General features: G+C 42.7%; 1 protein-coding gene across 1 annotated transcript in view; it reads left to right on the top strand.

Moving 5' to 3' along the window:
• Positions 1-3579: 3579 nt before the first annotated feature.
• Positions 3580-17446, top strand: part of LOC146209847 (thiol S-methyltransferase TMT1B-like) — an 85157-nt gene continuing 71290 nt past the window's right edge. Inside the window, exon 1 of the mRNA XM_084581295.1 lies at positions 3580-3954. Coding sequence (XP_084437421.1) covers positions 3580-3954 — 375 coding nt within the window. The remainder of the gene's footprint in view (positions 3955-17446) is intronic.

Here is a 17446-nt window from a genome sequence, read left to right as displayed (position 1 = left end):
CGAAAATTTAATGTCCGCGCTAAAGCAACTAAACTGATATTTTAACTGCACGGCAAAAATAATGCCACGGTAGAGCAACGAAAGTTGCGGATGATGGCCTGGACACATGAATCGCAGGCCAGTACGGCACTCGTGATTTGGCATGCCTCGAGCCGTACCAGAATCATCGCACCGCTCTTGGCCGCACTCAGTTTCATGGGGACGACACTCGAGATGAGCTCCGGAAAGCAGCAACAAAAACCTCGAACGTCATGAAAACAGCTGCGCGATTGCCATATTTTCAGAGAAATCTTGACTGCGTATTTTGTAGCTGATATGGTCGCGTGCTCCCATTTAACTGCAGAACGCATTTAACGAATAAATAAAACAACCTCTTCGGTTACTTAACGTGCAGATATAAAGAACACAAATAAGTACCTCAATATATACACTCTTCGGGCAGCTCTGCTGATCGGTATCAGTCTTCGCCATGCGATGACATCCAAAGTGTTGTCTGCCTCTCGCCTAGAGAACAAGTGATGAACTATTTCGACTTAAGAGCAAGTTTGTGAAGAATAGGCGCTAACACGAGTTTCTTCAAACAAAATATTACGCTCACGCACCACACATATCAAATCGACAAGTCACGCCGTGCACATGTGTACGGCCGCTCCTGGCCGCCGCCATACCTTGCCATGGCCGCCATGCTCCTGTCAATGCTGTTTACTGCATACGAAACTAACTCACGCAATCTTAATTTTATATAACATTATGTTGCTTATGGCAGCGGAAAAAATATAACATAATTTTACCTACTAGTTCGTTGCTAATGTTAGAGCTTTTGTTGCAAATAATAAAGTACGCAACTGACCACCACACTGAATGCCAAATTGTTCACTGGCCGGATGCCAGCGGAGACTATTGAATGCTAACAAAATTATTCCTTCAACTTGTACCTGTGTAAACTGTTACTAAAACTAAAACCAACGATGCTACTGTTACCATCAAGCCCGGAACAAAAACAACACTTGCTAAACTAACTACCTTCACAGAAACCAACAGATGCTGTTGGGACCAATTTCTGCTGGGACCAGCTGGCCCGGTTGAAACCAGCAAGGTCGCTGTTGGGACCAATTGAAAACCACTAGAGTTCCTGTTGGGACCAACTGGCCCAGCTGAAACCAGCAGATTCCCAACTAACCGCAGTTGGAAAGCTGTTGGTGTTGCTGTTGGGACCAGCTGGCCCAGCTGAAACCAGCAAGGTCGCTGTTGGGACCAACTGAAACCAGCTGATTCCCAACTGGAATTTTTCACCTGGGCCCTATGGAAGGTTATCATTTGGTGACTATACTATAGCTTGGGCACGCAACCTCTTATCCGCTGGAGAGACTGGTAAGCTGCTGCAAATGAGTGCCAAGCTAAGACGCTCGTCTATTCTTGTGAGCGATTCGGGGATGATTTGGGAAATCTCGGTCCATTGCGGATTCTTATCTTCCTCTTTAAGCAAACGACTGGACGATAATTTCACAACAAACAATGCCAATTTTTTTCTGTTGGTTAATTCATTATACGGCCGCTGTGATAGAAACGCTGTAACAGTGGAAGCACGGTTCGATTCCGCGCTATAGCAGACGATGCGAAGCGCCGACTCTAGCTCCCTGTGCGCCTGCTCCGCTCTGCTTCGATCTGCGGCCGCGCCGGATGCGCTTATGTTCCGTGAAGCGCGGCCAAGCTGAGAAGTGTTCGCAAATAATTTGGGCGGCTCTGTAGATAAACATGGGCTGCAGTTCGCGCCCCGAAAGCTTGCTGTTAGCCTCCCGCTTGTATGGTTTCAAATGAAAGTTGTGTGATTCCTCACATTGATACTTGCCGTTCCCACAACCAGTTTGTTAGCTGAACACTTAGGTATCACTATGAAATTTGGAAACCTTCTGAAATAACGGCTGATATCTTCACGTTCGGAGGGCTGGTTTCCAATTTATAAAATTACCCTTTATTACTAACTTTTGAGAATAAGGTATTCGTAGAAGAGGTGTATAGATTTTTATTGCAGTCACTACAAATCATTTATGGGGACGACAAAATCGCTATATTATACACGATGATATCTTTATTTCAGTGAGGATAAAGCCTACTAAATACCACTCAAATTTCTAAATTAGAGTCAGTGTTTTTTCCTTGTTTTTATTCCAGTCCACTTGATGTTAAAATTTAGTCAAGTTTGCTAAAGGAAGCGTAGGCTGTTACTGCCTTCTTCCTATCGCTGCCCCACAAGCCCATTGTTGACTCGGACAGGCTCGTATTTGTATGTCAGTTTTGAAATAAATAAATAAATAAATAAATAAAATATATATATATATATATATATATATATATATATATATATATATATATATATATATAGCAATGCTGTTCTGCTATCGAAGGATATTGCTTCTTGTATCTATTTCAAGAGGAGCTGGTCGTAAACCGTAGCGGAAACATTCCGTGTTTTATCACAAAGCAGCAACTATTAGGACACCTATTAGCAGCCACTCTCCGAGATGTTTGTGATAAAGCCTCCTTTCTGCAGAAATCGAGGCGTTGTCGGCATTTTGCGTTAAAAATCACAGGCGTGGCTCAGGAAGGTGGCAATTGGAAGGTGACACGATGAAGCAGTGAGCTGCCGTAGACTGTTGCTGCAGGACGAGACCAGACCGCATGACACTGCAACTGGTGCCTTTGATTGAAACGGCGGGGTAAGATGGAAATCCCGCCCTTGAGTAGTCTTGGATTCCGTGTTAGATAGACTGCCCTTAGGTGATGAAAGCCCAATAGTGCTATCTATCATGCGACAATATTGCAGTGATTATGTGCATAAATAAAGGCAGAAATAAATGGTAACAGAGTAAGCAAGCCACAAAGAAGATGTCAGCGAACGAGCAAATGCAAGTGGAGATAGCGAACGGATAAATAAAGCTTACGATTTATACCGTTAAAGGCGAAGCAAGCCTCTTCCCCAATTTTTTTGAATGCCTCAGTTCAAGACACAGAGCGGTTTGTCGTACATTGACTGTACGCATTTATTTTCGCTTTGTCACACTCACATTACGAAAACACATGTATGTTTCCACGAATAGGATGATTGCCCTGTCATCTACAATGTCACCTCAACGGAAACACTGTGCCCTGCTGCAAAATTGAAAATGTCAAAGTGATTTCAAATAACATTCGCAGTTTCCTATATAGTTGTTGCTTTTTGGTTCAAGTGGTAAAGATTAATTTTTGACGCCTGTCCGACGCAAGTATATCATATACGAGGTTAGGAAGAATGCTGCCATACGACAAAAATAGTGACACCTGTCGCGTGTGAGGGAAAACTCCGAGCACGTCTTCGTTTAGAAAAAACGGGAAAAATGGCTAGAGGCTGTCGTAAAAATACGGTGACCAAAGGCAAAGCAATGCCGCAGTAATGAACTTATCGTAAAGCACGGTCGTGCTGTACGCCAGCAGTTGCAGCTGCTTATAGCTGCAGGAACCCTTTCCACGCAGGCACGAATATAAGCAGCTTTCCATTATGCCAAGGCTTAGAATACCATTGACCCCAGACAAGGGACAGACATGGCCCGTTATCTGCAACCTCTGCTTTCGTTTCTCTGGATTCTGTCCCTTCACTTCTTCGGCTTTGTGCTCCTTGTGCCCCTCCTGCTCTCTGTCAAGGCCAGAGAACTCTATTTTGTCACTTTTTTTAAGTTGGTGACTATCATCTGGGCAGATGAGCTCTCCAAGATGCGGCGTCTCGCTCTAAAACCGCTGGCCTTACTTCAATCCCGGGACCCTGAGCTCAAGAAAAGGGACGTGATACGGGTTTTGGAGATAGGAGCGGGACTTGGAGGCAACTTCAAGCACATCACACGGGCCATCAAGTACACGAACGTGGATCCCAACAAGGAGTTCGGTTCAGCGTTCTTGGAGGAAATCAAGAAGAACTCGAAGGTACTCTGGTCATGACACACTAGCGATTACTCCTGAAAGTCTTTAGCCAAGTTGCTGTCTTATCAATATTTCTCTGTAGCACTATGCGTAGAAATTTACCTCAGGTGCCGCAGTGGCGAGAGAAATCGGGTGGAAGAAATACAACAAATATTTATCTCCCCACGCGTGGATGTATGCAGAAGGGGGAAATGAAAGCCCTAACCGTTGAAGAGTATATCCTGGCCGACATTCCAGATAAAAGGGTAATAGAACGAGTCAAAATGCGATTTTCGAAAAATATTCTTGTAGATCTTGTATGCTGGTCAAGCTACATTATGCAAATGCACGATCACATGTCGTCTAAGTTGACGCAACTGACGTACAAAAAGAAGAATTATATTACCTACATTTTCATGACATGATACGTTTAAACCAACTTTGGAAGACTGCCTCTAGAGTCCTTGTAACAAATGGTTTATGGTGATGGAATTTGCCGCCAACACTGTGGATAGATTTCTTTTACCCTATTGGTGAGATATAGATTTAAATCACGCCTTCTATTGTTTATTTCTGGTTTATTTTTATTTTATGTGGCTTTTCCTAAAACTGAACTAAATTTGAATTCATGAAATTTGGCATAAAATGCCAAAGGGTTATGTTACACAACTGAGAACAGAGTTGTGTTGCAAGCAAAAGATGCAAGACCAATTTTTCTCGCTGCCATAAAATCCCCGCTCGTGAAATTTCATTTCAATTCAGGAATCTAAACTGATGTATGGTCTAAAATAATATATACAGCAATCACTGAAATCTGTAGAGGATACGAATTTTTGAGCAGTACTGTTCCTGATAATTTAAACATCTCCAGACATGTTGCTTTAACGAAATTCAAGCTAACAAAACTGAAAACTGCCTCCTTACGGTCACCTGGGCAGAGAGAGCAAACTTCATTTAGATGAAGCAGTTCGCGACATGAAGGTCCTCGAGTACGACTCTACTGCACACAAGTGTTTGTGTTCCTAAGACTCATAACACCGGAGGCCAGGACTTCGGAGATCGCCTGCATGGCTTGGTCTTGCAAGCGCGGAAGTATGTCCCAGTCTACGTCCTAATGCAATTTACGCTCCGCGTGGGGAGGTCTGAAGGACAGGGGGACGTAATGTGGATGGCGGGAGCGTATGTGTTCTCCCTGCACCACAGTGATGCGTGTTTGTTATCTAGAGAGGGGTCGCCGGGGTAGAACTTACGCGAGGCTCTGTAGCCATGTGTGAGCTCACTGATTGAGCTCCTTCGTTAATCCCGGATCAGAGGGCACCTGAGCCCGGCTTAAAGAGCCTCGTGCTAAAGGGTGGCAGCCTCGTTTTCGTGATTTCCGAGGTATGTACATGACGCGGTGTGTGTGCAACATAACCGCAGTTTTCAAAACTCGTAAAATGGACTGTGACTTCCGTGAGGGTTATGGATTGCTGAGGCAGCTTCCTGAACAACCACTGGGAACTTCGTAGAGGGAAATGGATTATGATGGAGGAGGATGACAATGTAAGCCTTAAAATGTCTACTATATGTGCGTCTTCCTTCCTTCGAACGCTGGATCGAGAATGCGATGTTTTCATTCGATGCATTAATTAACTTGCAGTGTACAGGCTTTAGCAGTGCTCAGGGGGCCGAAATGTGGTGACGTAGAAATAGAACATCCGCCCCGCATGAAAGAGCGTAGCTGTTCAAATCCCGGGGCCACGGGATTTGCCACCGGATTAGAAAAAATCCACTTGTCGATGAAATTATAAACAGATTTGGGGTGCGACCTGAATCTGGTGAACATCTCCGGCAACGCACTCCCTCACCAGAAAAGGAGTTGGCCACCCTGGTGAAGTAATTGGTCTCAACCTCAATCAATCATTGAATAAATAAATCAATCAGCCTTTTATTTTCTCTATGTTAGAGAAGGAGACAGGACTAAAAACTCAGAAGCTTGACAAGGACCCTACCCCCTTTTTTCGCATAAGCATTGCATCAGACAAGCAGCAATAAATTCTGCGCTATACATTATAGCACAAAAGAAGATAACACACTTTGAAAAAAGAAGCAGAAAGTACCAACACAAAAATACATGCAGCATCATCACACAAACTTGTTCAGAAAAAATTCTTAATAACAGTAAACGAATGCTGGAAAGGGTCAAACATTTCTTTGTTTAATTTATTTAAAACCCCTGGCAGCGTGTAAGAGATAGATTGATCTGAGTAATATGCTCTAGGGGTAGGAACTAACCCCGTTTCTCTATTTCTGGTTTGTGGAATATGGGTATTTTTTGAAAGTTCTGCCAAATTACCAACAGAATTTTGATTTCTCCGCGAAGCATGTTTGAAGCTCTATAAAAGTCTGTGTTCGTGTAAAGCGAAGACTGGCAAGATTTCGTGTTTTAAAAAGAGGTCACTCGTGCTCATGTTCGTGATACCAGTGGTACCCTAAACAATAATACAGTATTGTAAGAGAGATAGAACTAAAGAGGTAAACACCAACAGCCTAACTTTGAGAGGAAGAATGTTGCGTAAGCGCGATATAACTCCTATAGCTGAGGATATTTTAGACCTGATATAATCAACATGATCATTCTAAGTCAACTGCTTTGAAAACATGATAGCAAGGATTTTGACACAATTCATTATCTCCATAGGATCACGGTTTACACATACATTGTGTGGCCCAAACAATACCTTCCCTTTCGGCAAGTACAACACTATTTTAGTCTTTTTTGGGATTAATCTTCAGAAAATTAGCTTTTTCCCATGTATGTAATGCATCAATTGTTCTACTTACTTTTTCTTCAATATCATCTTCTGATTTCCCATGGATGAACACTGAAGTATCATCGGCGTAGGATACAAATGCACTATTAGCTTCACAATGCGCAACATCATTTAGATAAATTAAAAATAAAAGCGGACCCAATATGCTTCCCTGGGGAACTCCTTTGCAGATATCTGTACTGAAGACAGGAACATTTAAAGTCTACGTAGTGTCTACCTACTAAAGTCTACATACTACAACCTCACAAGTTTAGTCCTACAAAACCCCGGCCATCAGTTACCAGTGGCTGCGGAGCAACTGACTACGGCGTCTGTCAGACGGCGCAGTGGGGTGTTCAAAGGACTTCTTGCTTCGGAGACAGGCTGCCATTGGTAACTGACCTTGGCAACGTTTAATGCTAGAACCCTAGTTAGTGAGGTTAGTTTGGCATTTTGTTAGAGGAACTAGAGGATATAAAATGGGATATCATAGGGCTTAGGTTATCGGGCAGAGTAAGGCATATACTATGCTGAAGAACGGGCATGTACTGTGTTATCGAGGTGTACCGGAAAGGCGAGAAATAGGAGCGTGTTTCCTTGTCAATAAGGATATAGCTGGTAATATAGAGGAGTTTTATACCTTAATGAAAGAATGGCAGGCACGGTAATTAAGCTTAACAAGCGATATAAACCGAACAATGTACAGGTCTATGCAGCTGCATGTAGTCATGATCACCGGGCAGTCGAACACTTTTACGAAAATGTAGAATCGGCAATGCCAAAAAGATGGACGCAGTATACTGTATTATTGGGTGCCTTCAATGCAAAGGTAGTGAAAAACTACTCTAATCATCAACTGCTCCAATTACAAGTCTCTGAATACTTCTTCTAAGCAAGCTGTGAATAGTGATGGGGAGATCGTGTCTCCTTGCCTAACACCTTTCTTTATAGTAATTTTGTTACTTTGTTCAGGCAGAACTTTGGTGGCTGTGCAATCTCTATATATGCCTTTCAGCACTTTCACGTACGGCTCGTCTACCCCCTGATTTCACAATGCCTGTATGACCACTGAGGTTTCTACAGCGTCAAATGCTATTTTGTAGTCAACGAATGCTATGTATATGGGCTGGTTATATTCCGAGCATTTTTCTATCTTTGATGGTTGATGGTATGGATACGATCGATATTAGAGCATCCTTTCCGAAAACCTGCTTAATTTTTTGCTTGGTTGCAGTCTAAAGTTGCCTTGATCCTATTTGCGATTACCTTAGTAAACCCCTTATACGTACCAGACAGTAAGCTGATTTCACTGTAATGTTTCAAGTCCTTGGCGTCTCCTTTCTTATGAATGAAGAAAACGTTTGCATTCTTCCATGGTTCCTGTATTTTCGATGACGCCAGACATTGCGTATACAGGGTGGCAAGTTTTTCTAGCATGCTATCACCGCCCCCCCCCCCCCCCCCCGTCCTTCAACAAATCTATAGTTACCTGATTCCCTCCAGCTTCTTTCCCCCCTTTCATAGATTCTGCTGCTTTTGTAACTTCATCCTTCTTCACTGGCGGAACGTCTAACTGCATTTCCCTACCACCAATCTCATTATTAGTCGCGACTTCGTTGGCTTCTGTAGAGCTAGATCAGTAAAGAACACCTCGGCTACTTTGACTATCTTGTACATATTCGAGATAACATTGCCCGCCTTGTCCCTTAGCACATACATCTGATTTTTGTCTATGCCACTTTTCTTCTTCATCGCTTTCATCGCTTAATCTTAATAAGCGGTATAAACTGAAGGTTGCAGAGGCCTACGCATCTACGTGTAGTTATGATGACCTGGTAGTCGAAAACTTCTATCAAGATGTAGAATTGGCAAGGTAGAAAGGAAAGATGCAGCATACTATATTAATGAATGACTTCAATGCCTAGGTAGGGAAAAAGCAGGCAGGAGATCAGGTGTTTACGGCATAGGTTTTAGGAATAGCATGGGGGAGTTACTAGTTGATTTTGCAGAGTGCAATAACTTAAAAGTCTTGATTACATCCTTCAGAAAACGAAAGAACCGGAAGTGGACACGGAAAGCTCGAACGAGGACACTAAATTGAAATTGTCTTTATAGTGTGTTCCAACCCCGCCATTATGCAGAATGTACAGGAAATCGAGAAAGTGCGATGCAGTAACCACAGGATGGTAAGGTCTCGAATTAGCCTAAATCTCTGCAGTGAACGGAACAGATTAGTAAGAAAGAAGTCCATCAAAGAATTAGCAGTAAGGAGGAGGGCAGAAGAGTTTAGGATCTCACTACAGAATAGATATTCAGCTCTAACCATGGATGGCAACATTAGCCTAGACGCCGTAAACAATAATGTTTGACAGATATCGTTCCTGAGTGCGCTGTAGAAGTAGGTGGTAGCAGAGTCAGAGAGGATACCGGTAAGCTGTCTAAGAAGAGGAGAGATTTGATTAAGGAATGCCAAAATATGAAGCTTTCAACCTAACAGACCATACAGAACTGGCAGATATATCAAAGTTAATCAATAAGCGTAAAGTGGTCTACATAAAGAAGTATAATAGAAAAAATTGAGCAAGCTGTAAAGATCGGGGGAAGCCTTAAAGAGGTGAAGAAGAAATTGGGTATAGGCAAAAAATCAAATCTATGCGCTACGGGATAATGCAGGCAGTGTCATTACGAATATGGACTAGGTAGTCAAAGTAGCCGAGAAGTTCTATACTGATCTCTACAGAAGCCATAGTTGTCAGGAAAATAATGAGATTGCCTGTAGCGAAAAGCAGTCAGACGTTACACCAGTGACTAAGGAGGACGTTAAGAAAGCATTAGAAAGCATGAAATGGGGGAAAGCAGCTGGGGAGGATCAGGTAACTGCAGCTTTGAAGAACGACGCGGCTGTATGGTGCTAGGAAAACCGGCCACCTTTAATACGCAACGCGTGCTATCATCGATGGTACCGCAACCATTTGAGAACGCGAACATTATCTTTATTCATGAGAGGACGCTTAGAACCTGAAAACTTAGATATAAGGTATTTACTAAGGTAATCATTAAAAGATTCAGGACAACCTAATACTTCAATCCAACAAAAGATCAGGCAAGTTTTCTGAAATGGTACTCTACTATCGATCATATCCATGCCATTAACCATGGTGATAGAAAAATGCTCGGAATATAACCAGCCCTTATAATAGCACTCATAGATTAAGAAAAAGCATTTGACTCAGTAAACCCTCGGCGGTAGTGAAGTCATTGCGAAATCATGGTGTAGACGAGCCGTACGTGAAAGTCCTGGAAGATATATATAGTGGCTGCACAGCAACCATAGTTCTGCATAAAGAAAGTAAAAAAAATGCCAATAAAGAAGATGTTAAGCAGGGAGACACGATCTCCCCAGTACTATTCACAGCTTGCTTAGAGGAAGTATTCAGAGACTTGGAATGGGAGCAGTTAGCGATAAGGGTAGATGTACAATACCTCAGTAATTTGCGATTCGCTGATGACATTGCCTTGCTAGGTAACTCATCGGATGAACTGCAAATAATGATTGATGACTAGACTGGAAGGGCAGAAAGGTAGGCTTGAATATCAATATGCAGAGGACTAAGATAATGTGGCGCAGCGGTGGCGTAGCGGTAGAACATCCGCCTCGCATGCAAGAGGACCGGGGCTCAAATCCCGGTGCCGCGCAATTCTCCACCGGATGACAAAAAAAAAAAAAAAAAAAAAATCCGCGTGTCGATGGAATTGCATATACAGGCTTGGGGTGCGACCTGATGCCGGTGAACACCTCCGGCAACGCACTCCCTCACCAGAACAGGAGTTGGCCACCCTGGTGCAGTAATTGGCCACAACCTCCTATGATAAGCTCCATAAAACCTCGGCCCTCAGTCACCAGCGGCTGCGGAACAACTGACCACGGCGGCGGTCAGACCTGTGACGCAGCAGGGGGTGCTAAGAAAGCCTGGCTCCGCTGGACAGGCCGCCATTGGAAACTGACCCTGGCAACGTTTAATGCTAGAACCCTAGCTAGTGAAGCTAGTTTAGCAGTGCTGTTAGAGGAACTAGAGGGCATGAAATGGGATGTCATAGGGCTTAGTGAGGTTAGGAGGCCGAATGAGGCATATACTGTACTGAAGGATGGGCATGTACTGTGTTATCGAGGTTTACCAGAGAGGCGACAACTAGGAGTAGGTTTCCTTGTCAATAAGTATATAGCGGGTAATATAGATGAATTCTATAGTATTAATGAGAGGGTTGCAGGCATCGTAATTAGGCTTAATAAGCGGTATAAACTGAAGGTTGTACAGGCCTATGCACCTACATGTAGTTATGATGACCAGGCAGTTGAAAGCTTCTATGAAGATGTAGAATCAGCAATGCGAAAAGTAAAGACGCAGTATACTGTACTAATGGGCGACTTCAATGCCAAGGTAGGAAAAAAACAGGCAGGAGGCAAGGCAGTAGGTGACTATGGCATTGGTTCTAGGAATAGCAGGGGGGAGTTACTAGTTGAGTTTGCAGAGCGCAATAACTTACGAATCATGAATACCTTCTTCAGCAAACGGAAGAACCGAAAATGGACATGGAAAAGTCCTAACGGAGAGACTAAAAATGAAATCGACTTCATAATGTGTTCAACCCCCGCCATTGTGCAGGATGTAGAGGTAATCGGGAAAGTTCGATGTAGTGACCACAGGATGGTGAGGTCCCGAATTAGCCTAAATCTGAAGAAGGAACGCAATAGATTAGTAAGAAAGAAACCCATCAACGAATTAGCGGTGAGGGGGAGGGCAGAAGAGTTCAGGATCTCGCTACAGAATAGGTATTCAGCTGTAACTCAGGATGGCGACATTACCCTAGAGGCAAGGAACAATAATTTCAGAGATATCATTACTGAGTGCGCGGTAGAAGTAGGCGGTAGGATAGTTACAGAGGACACCGGTAAGCTGTCTATGGAGACGAAAGATTTGATTAAGAAACGCCAGAGTATGAAAGCTTCCAATCCAACAGACCAGATCGAATTGGCCGAGATATCAAAGCTAATCAATAAGCGCAAGGTGGCCGATATAAGGAAGTATAACATGGAGAAAATTGAGCATGCTGTAAAGAACGGGGGAAGCCTTAAAGCGGTAAAGAAGAAATTGGGCATAGGCAAAAACCAGATGTATGCGATAAGGGACAAGGCGGGCAACGTCATCACTAATATGGACAAGATAGTCAAAGTAGCCGAGGAGTTCTATACAGATCTCTACAGTAGCCAAAGTAGTCAGGACCGTAATGAGATTGGCGTCAGGTAAAAACAGTCAGACGTTCCACCAGTGACGAAGGACGAGGTCAAGAAAGCACTAGAAACTATGAAAAGGGGGAAATCAGCTGGAGAGGATCAGATAACTACAGATTTGCTGAAGGACGGGGGGGATATCGTGCTAGAAAAACTGGCCACCCTGTATACGCAGTGCCTGGTGTCATCGACGGTACCGGAAGCATGGAAGAATGCAAACATTATCCTCATTCACAAGAAAGGGGACTCTAAGGACCTTAAAAATTACAGACCAATCAGCTTACTGTCTGTTACGTATAAGGTATTTACTAAGGTAATCGCTAATAGAATCAGGACAACCTTAGACTGCAATCAAGCAAAGGATCAAGCAGGGTTTCGGAAACGGTACTCTACTATCGATCATATCCATACCATCAATCAGGTGATAGAAAAATGCGCGGAATATAACCAGCCCTTATACATAGCATTCATTGATTACGAAAAAGCATTTGACTCAGTTGAAACCTCGGCGGTGATGCAGGCATTGCGAAATCAGGGGGTAGACGAGCCGTACGTGAAAGTGCTGGAAGAGATATATAGTGGCTGCACAGCAACCATAGTTCTGCATAAAGAAAGTAACAAAATTCCCATAAAGAAAGGTGTTAGGCAAGGAGACACAATCTCCCCAGTACTATTCACAGCTTGTTTAGAGGAAGTATTCAGAGACTTGGAATGGGAGCAGTTAGGGATAAGGCTAGATGGAGAATACCTCAGTAATCTGCGATTTGCTGATGACATTGCCTTGCTAAGCAACTCGGGAGATGAACTGCAAATAATGATTGATGACCTAGACAGGAAAAGTAGAAAGGTAGGCTTGAAAATCAATATGCAGAAGACTAAGGTAATGTTCAACAGCCTCGGGAAGGAACAGGAGTTTACATTAGGTAGCGAAATACTGGAAGTAGTAGGCGAATATATCTACTTAGGACAGGTAGTAACCGCAGATCCGGACCATGAAAAGGAAATAACAAGAAGAATAAGATTGGGATGGAGCGCATTTGGCAAGCACTCGCAGATTATGACTAGCAGCTTACCGGTATCGCTCAAGAGGAAAGTATACAACAGTTGCATCTTGCCTGTACTCACCTATGGGGCTGAAACGTGGATGCTAACGAAGAGAGTTCTACTTAAGTTGAGGACAACCCAGAGGGCTATGGAACGAAAAATGGTAGGGGTAACATTAAGAGATAGAAAGCGTGCAGAATGGGTCAGAGAAATAACTCAAGTTAACGACATTCTAGTGGAAGTTAAGAAGAAGAAATGGACATGGGCAGGACATGTAGTGCGAAGAGAGGATAACCGATGGTCGCTGAGGGTAACAAACTGGATTCCAAGGGAAGGAAAGCGTAGCAGGGGGCGGCAGAAAGTTAGGTGGGCGGATGAGATTAAGAAGTTCGCAGGGGTCAAGTGGATGCAGCTAGCACAGAACCGGGTTAAGTGTAGAGATATGGGAGAGGCCTTCGCCCTGCAGTGGGTATAATCAGGCTGATGATGATGATGATGATGAGATAATGTGCAACAGCCCTGGGAAAGAACGGAATTACCATTAGGTAGCGCAGCAGTGGAAGTTGGACGCAAATATGTCTACTTAGGGTAGGTTTATAACCGCAGATCAGGACCGTGAAAGGGAAATAACAAGGCGAATAATTTTGGGATGGAGCGCATTTGGCAAGCACTCGCAGATTATGACTAGCAGCTTACCGGTGTCGCTCAAGAGGAAAGTATAGAACAATTGCATCTTACCAGTGCTCACCTATGGGGCTGAAACGTGGAGGCTAACCAAGAGAGTTCTACTTAGGTTAAGGACAACGCAGAGGGCTATGGAACAAACAACGGTAGATGTAACGTTAAGAGATTGGAAGAGTGCAGCGTTGGTCAGAGAAATACCTCAAATGAGTAATCCTATTAGTAATTAAGAAAAAGAAATGCGCATGTGCAGGGCATTTAGTGCGACGAGAGGATAACCGATGGTCGCTGAGGGTAGCAAGTTGGATTCCAAGGATAGGAAAGTGTAGCAGGGGGCGGCAGAAAGTTAGCTGGGTGAGTGAGGTTAAGAAGTTAGTAAGAGTCAACAGAATACAGCTAGCGCAGGACTAGGTTAATTGGGAAGATATAGGAGAATCCTGCGCCCTGCAGTGGGTATAGTCCGGCTGATGATAAACTAGTAATAAAACCTAAAAAGTGTGTTTATCTTACCATCTGGCCTTGATATATTCAAACATCACATTTTCATAAAACATTCTAACTAGATATTCTGACCAGCCATAGTAAATTCATCCACCATGAGAGGATGTATGCCACACTCTAAGTAATCAATAAATCATTGAAACGGATCAATCAGTCATTTTTATTTCACGTCAAGGATGTAAGGGGGACACAAAGCCTAGGCGAGGCTTGATGGTATTCCCTACAACTTACGACCGTTTTATTGTTATGCATGTGGCATATTCAAACAAAAGACGCATGGCTTCGGCAAACATATTTTCCGGGCATCAACAGTGACGTCGCTATCAAGAGGGAAGGCATCACTGCATGGTTGACATGGTAACCGAAAAACGAATCTATTGCTCGATGACAAAAAGACGTAATGTACAGGGAGGCTAAGCGCGAGACAGATGAGGACAAGAGAAGGGTACAGGACGAGTTCAAACTTGCATCATAAATTGGAAGATAAAAAATGTACGAACTCGACGAACTGTGTACGCATGCTCAGCTATCCACTGAACTTGGATGAAGGGGATAGATAAACCAAACTGAACCGAACAATTCCAAGACTACACTAAGCAGATAAAACATGAAAAAAAAAATACCGGAAGCACACGAAAGAAGTTACAGAGCATTTAGAAACAAAGCTCCCTTTTGCATGAGAATAACGGACATTTCACTAAGGCACTCATCGGTTCCTAGCCTGTGAATAAAGGACGCATCAAGAAGCTCCCTTTCTAGTTGCTTTTCGACCGATCAAGAACTTTTACTTTTCAAAAACTTGGATGGAATTTACATTTCGAACACTGGTTAGGAAGGGTGTTATTTTGGGATGATTTAAAGCATGCAGCGTGTTCCCTTAAGCGATCATTAAGTCATCGGCCAGTCTGCACCTAATACACGCGGCCACTGCTCAGAGGGACTTCGTAAACGGCACCTACTTTGTAAGAAACGAGCTTGGTTACCAGTTTGACGCTGCAAGCTGCTTTATTATGTTTTTGTTTCGCTAGTGCGCAAAGGCTTAACAGTTTTTGAAGTGCCGTGAAAACGACGTCTACACCAAACTTGCTTGTTACCTTTAAATTATTCGATACGCTGTGAATCTAAAGCACCACAACGTATTTCTTTCTCTGTCTAGTTTCTATGTCACTGCTGAGCACTGAGTTCGCTGTTTTCATTCATTCGTAGCTGCTTAAGCAACCATCAACACAGAAAAAGGATAGCCAGCACCCTTGAGGCGTTCAACCTCAAGTCCGAAACACGATGGCACTTGGTGAATGCACGACTTGGACAGCGCGGATCTAAAAGTCAAGGAGACGATACCCACAGTTTAAGACTGCAACTATAGCACGCGAATGATAACTTGCTTATTTATCATAACTAGGTGCATTCGAAAGCACCAAAATGTTGTGTAAGATGTCATTTCAAAGCCAGAATTTTTGAATTACTCTAATGTGAACTTGTCACATTTATTTCACACATCCATATTTTATTCAAATTTCTTAAACAAGACAACCTGCCTTATTTAACTTGTAGCACTTCTGATGGGCAATACAGAGCAGGACACTAAAAAAATAGTGTGGAAATGCCTGCTCTAGCAAAGCTACGAAGAAATAAATTTAACGAATGGGAGCAAAAAGATCCCCAACATGTATTCCATGAATAAATGCATGTTACAAGGGAAAAATAAAGCAAGTATGCCCACAGGGGAAAGACAAAACAACAATTTGGGGATGCAAAAGTCATTATAGATGCAATGTGGAAAAAAAGTTATACTGAAAACTATCCTTTACCACAAATGAATCGCTAAGGGCGGTGCCACGAGCAGCTATCCCCACCCACGGATAGTGGCACCGCCACAGCCTGCGGCCCTCACAGATGAGAAATGATTTACAATATAGTTATGAGATATGCTATCCCTTTATGTTAAAGGTCCCAGGGTTAGTGTATGGGCAATATTCTTAGGAGCGGGGAGTCTTATTTGTTGTTTTTTTTGCCTTGCCTTTACGCCCTTCTCCAAATGCTAAACAAAAAAAAAAAAACAAGTTTCAGCTTTAATAACGTTACCGGAAATAATATAATGCAATATGTTTTCTCATATTCTTTCTCATTCCTTAGAAAATTGATCATTAATTTTAGGAAAAATTAGAAATTGGCTTTTTTCTTTAATTCATGAATAAGACTGTTATGTTGAAATGCATCGAATTTGGTGCATTGTTTAATGTGCTGCTATTCACTATATGAAAAGCAAAAAAATAAAGATATTCGCAAACATTTCGATATCAAGTGGTTATACATTCTGCACAGGTGTGCCTTACAGTCACAGTAAAAAGAAATTAAAATAGCCTGCTTCCAGACTTATGGAACATCTGAATTTTTTTTTCAAAGTGGTGACTTGTTCACAGCATCAGAAATATGCCTGACATTCTGCATTCTTTCTCCTTTTTGCTCCGAGTGCATAAACTCAGTGCCTGCATATCTCAATCCACAGTGATTTCAAAGTTGTAAAAAACTGCATGCATCTTAAAGCTGCTTATTCCATGAAGTCAGTCATACTTCTCCTTCTGGAATACTAGCAATAGCACAAAACTAATTTTACTGCTGGTGTATTGAGCAATGTGTGTACAATATTAAGGTGACCATCCACTACGGCGTCTCTCATAGCCTGAGTCGGTTTGGGTCGTTAAACCCCACAAACCAAACCAAACCAAAGCAAACCAAAAAACTCTTCCCAAATAAATGCCTCTAACATCAAATTAGCTGTAGGCGCAGCGAACATGACATCAATGAAGGTGAAATGACTTTTTCATTTCTGATTTGAGAGTGTTTACTATTGCATCATTTCAAAGCTTGCATCATAAGCAACGACACAAAGTGTTAATGAATGCAACTGCCCACTACTGCCAGCTGCCCGCCTGTGCTCTCAATAACACTAAAATATGCATTATTCATAAAAAATGCAAAAGGCTTATTTAGTATTTGAAGCAATCGTTCTTGAAATTCACATTTGACTACATGCGGTCACTCAAATAATTCTTTCGAACCGTCTTTCTACTTCCAAACCCTTAACGGCTGAGTAGCACACTAGTTTGTACCTTAGCATCAGCCGACCATGTTTTACAGAGAAAGGAATAACTTTTGTATATGCACACTAGCACCAAAATTAAATGCAGAGGCCACTGTGAAACAT

This window comes from Amblyomma maculatum, chromosome 1 (assembly GCF_055883805.1).
Source record: "Amblyomma maculatum isolate TAMU_Amacu chromosome 1, ASM5588380v1, whole genome shotgun sequence".
Classification (NCBI taxonomy): domain Eukaryota; kingdom Metazoa; phylum Arthropoda; class Arachnida; order Ixodida; family Ixodidae; genus Amblyomma; species Amblyomma maculatum.
This window is presented reverse-complemented; position numbering and strand designations above follow the sequence as displayed.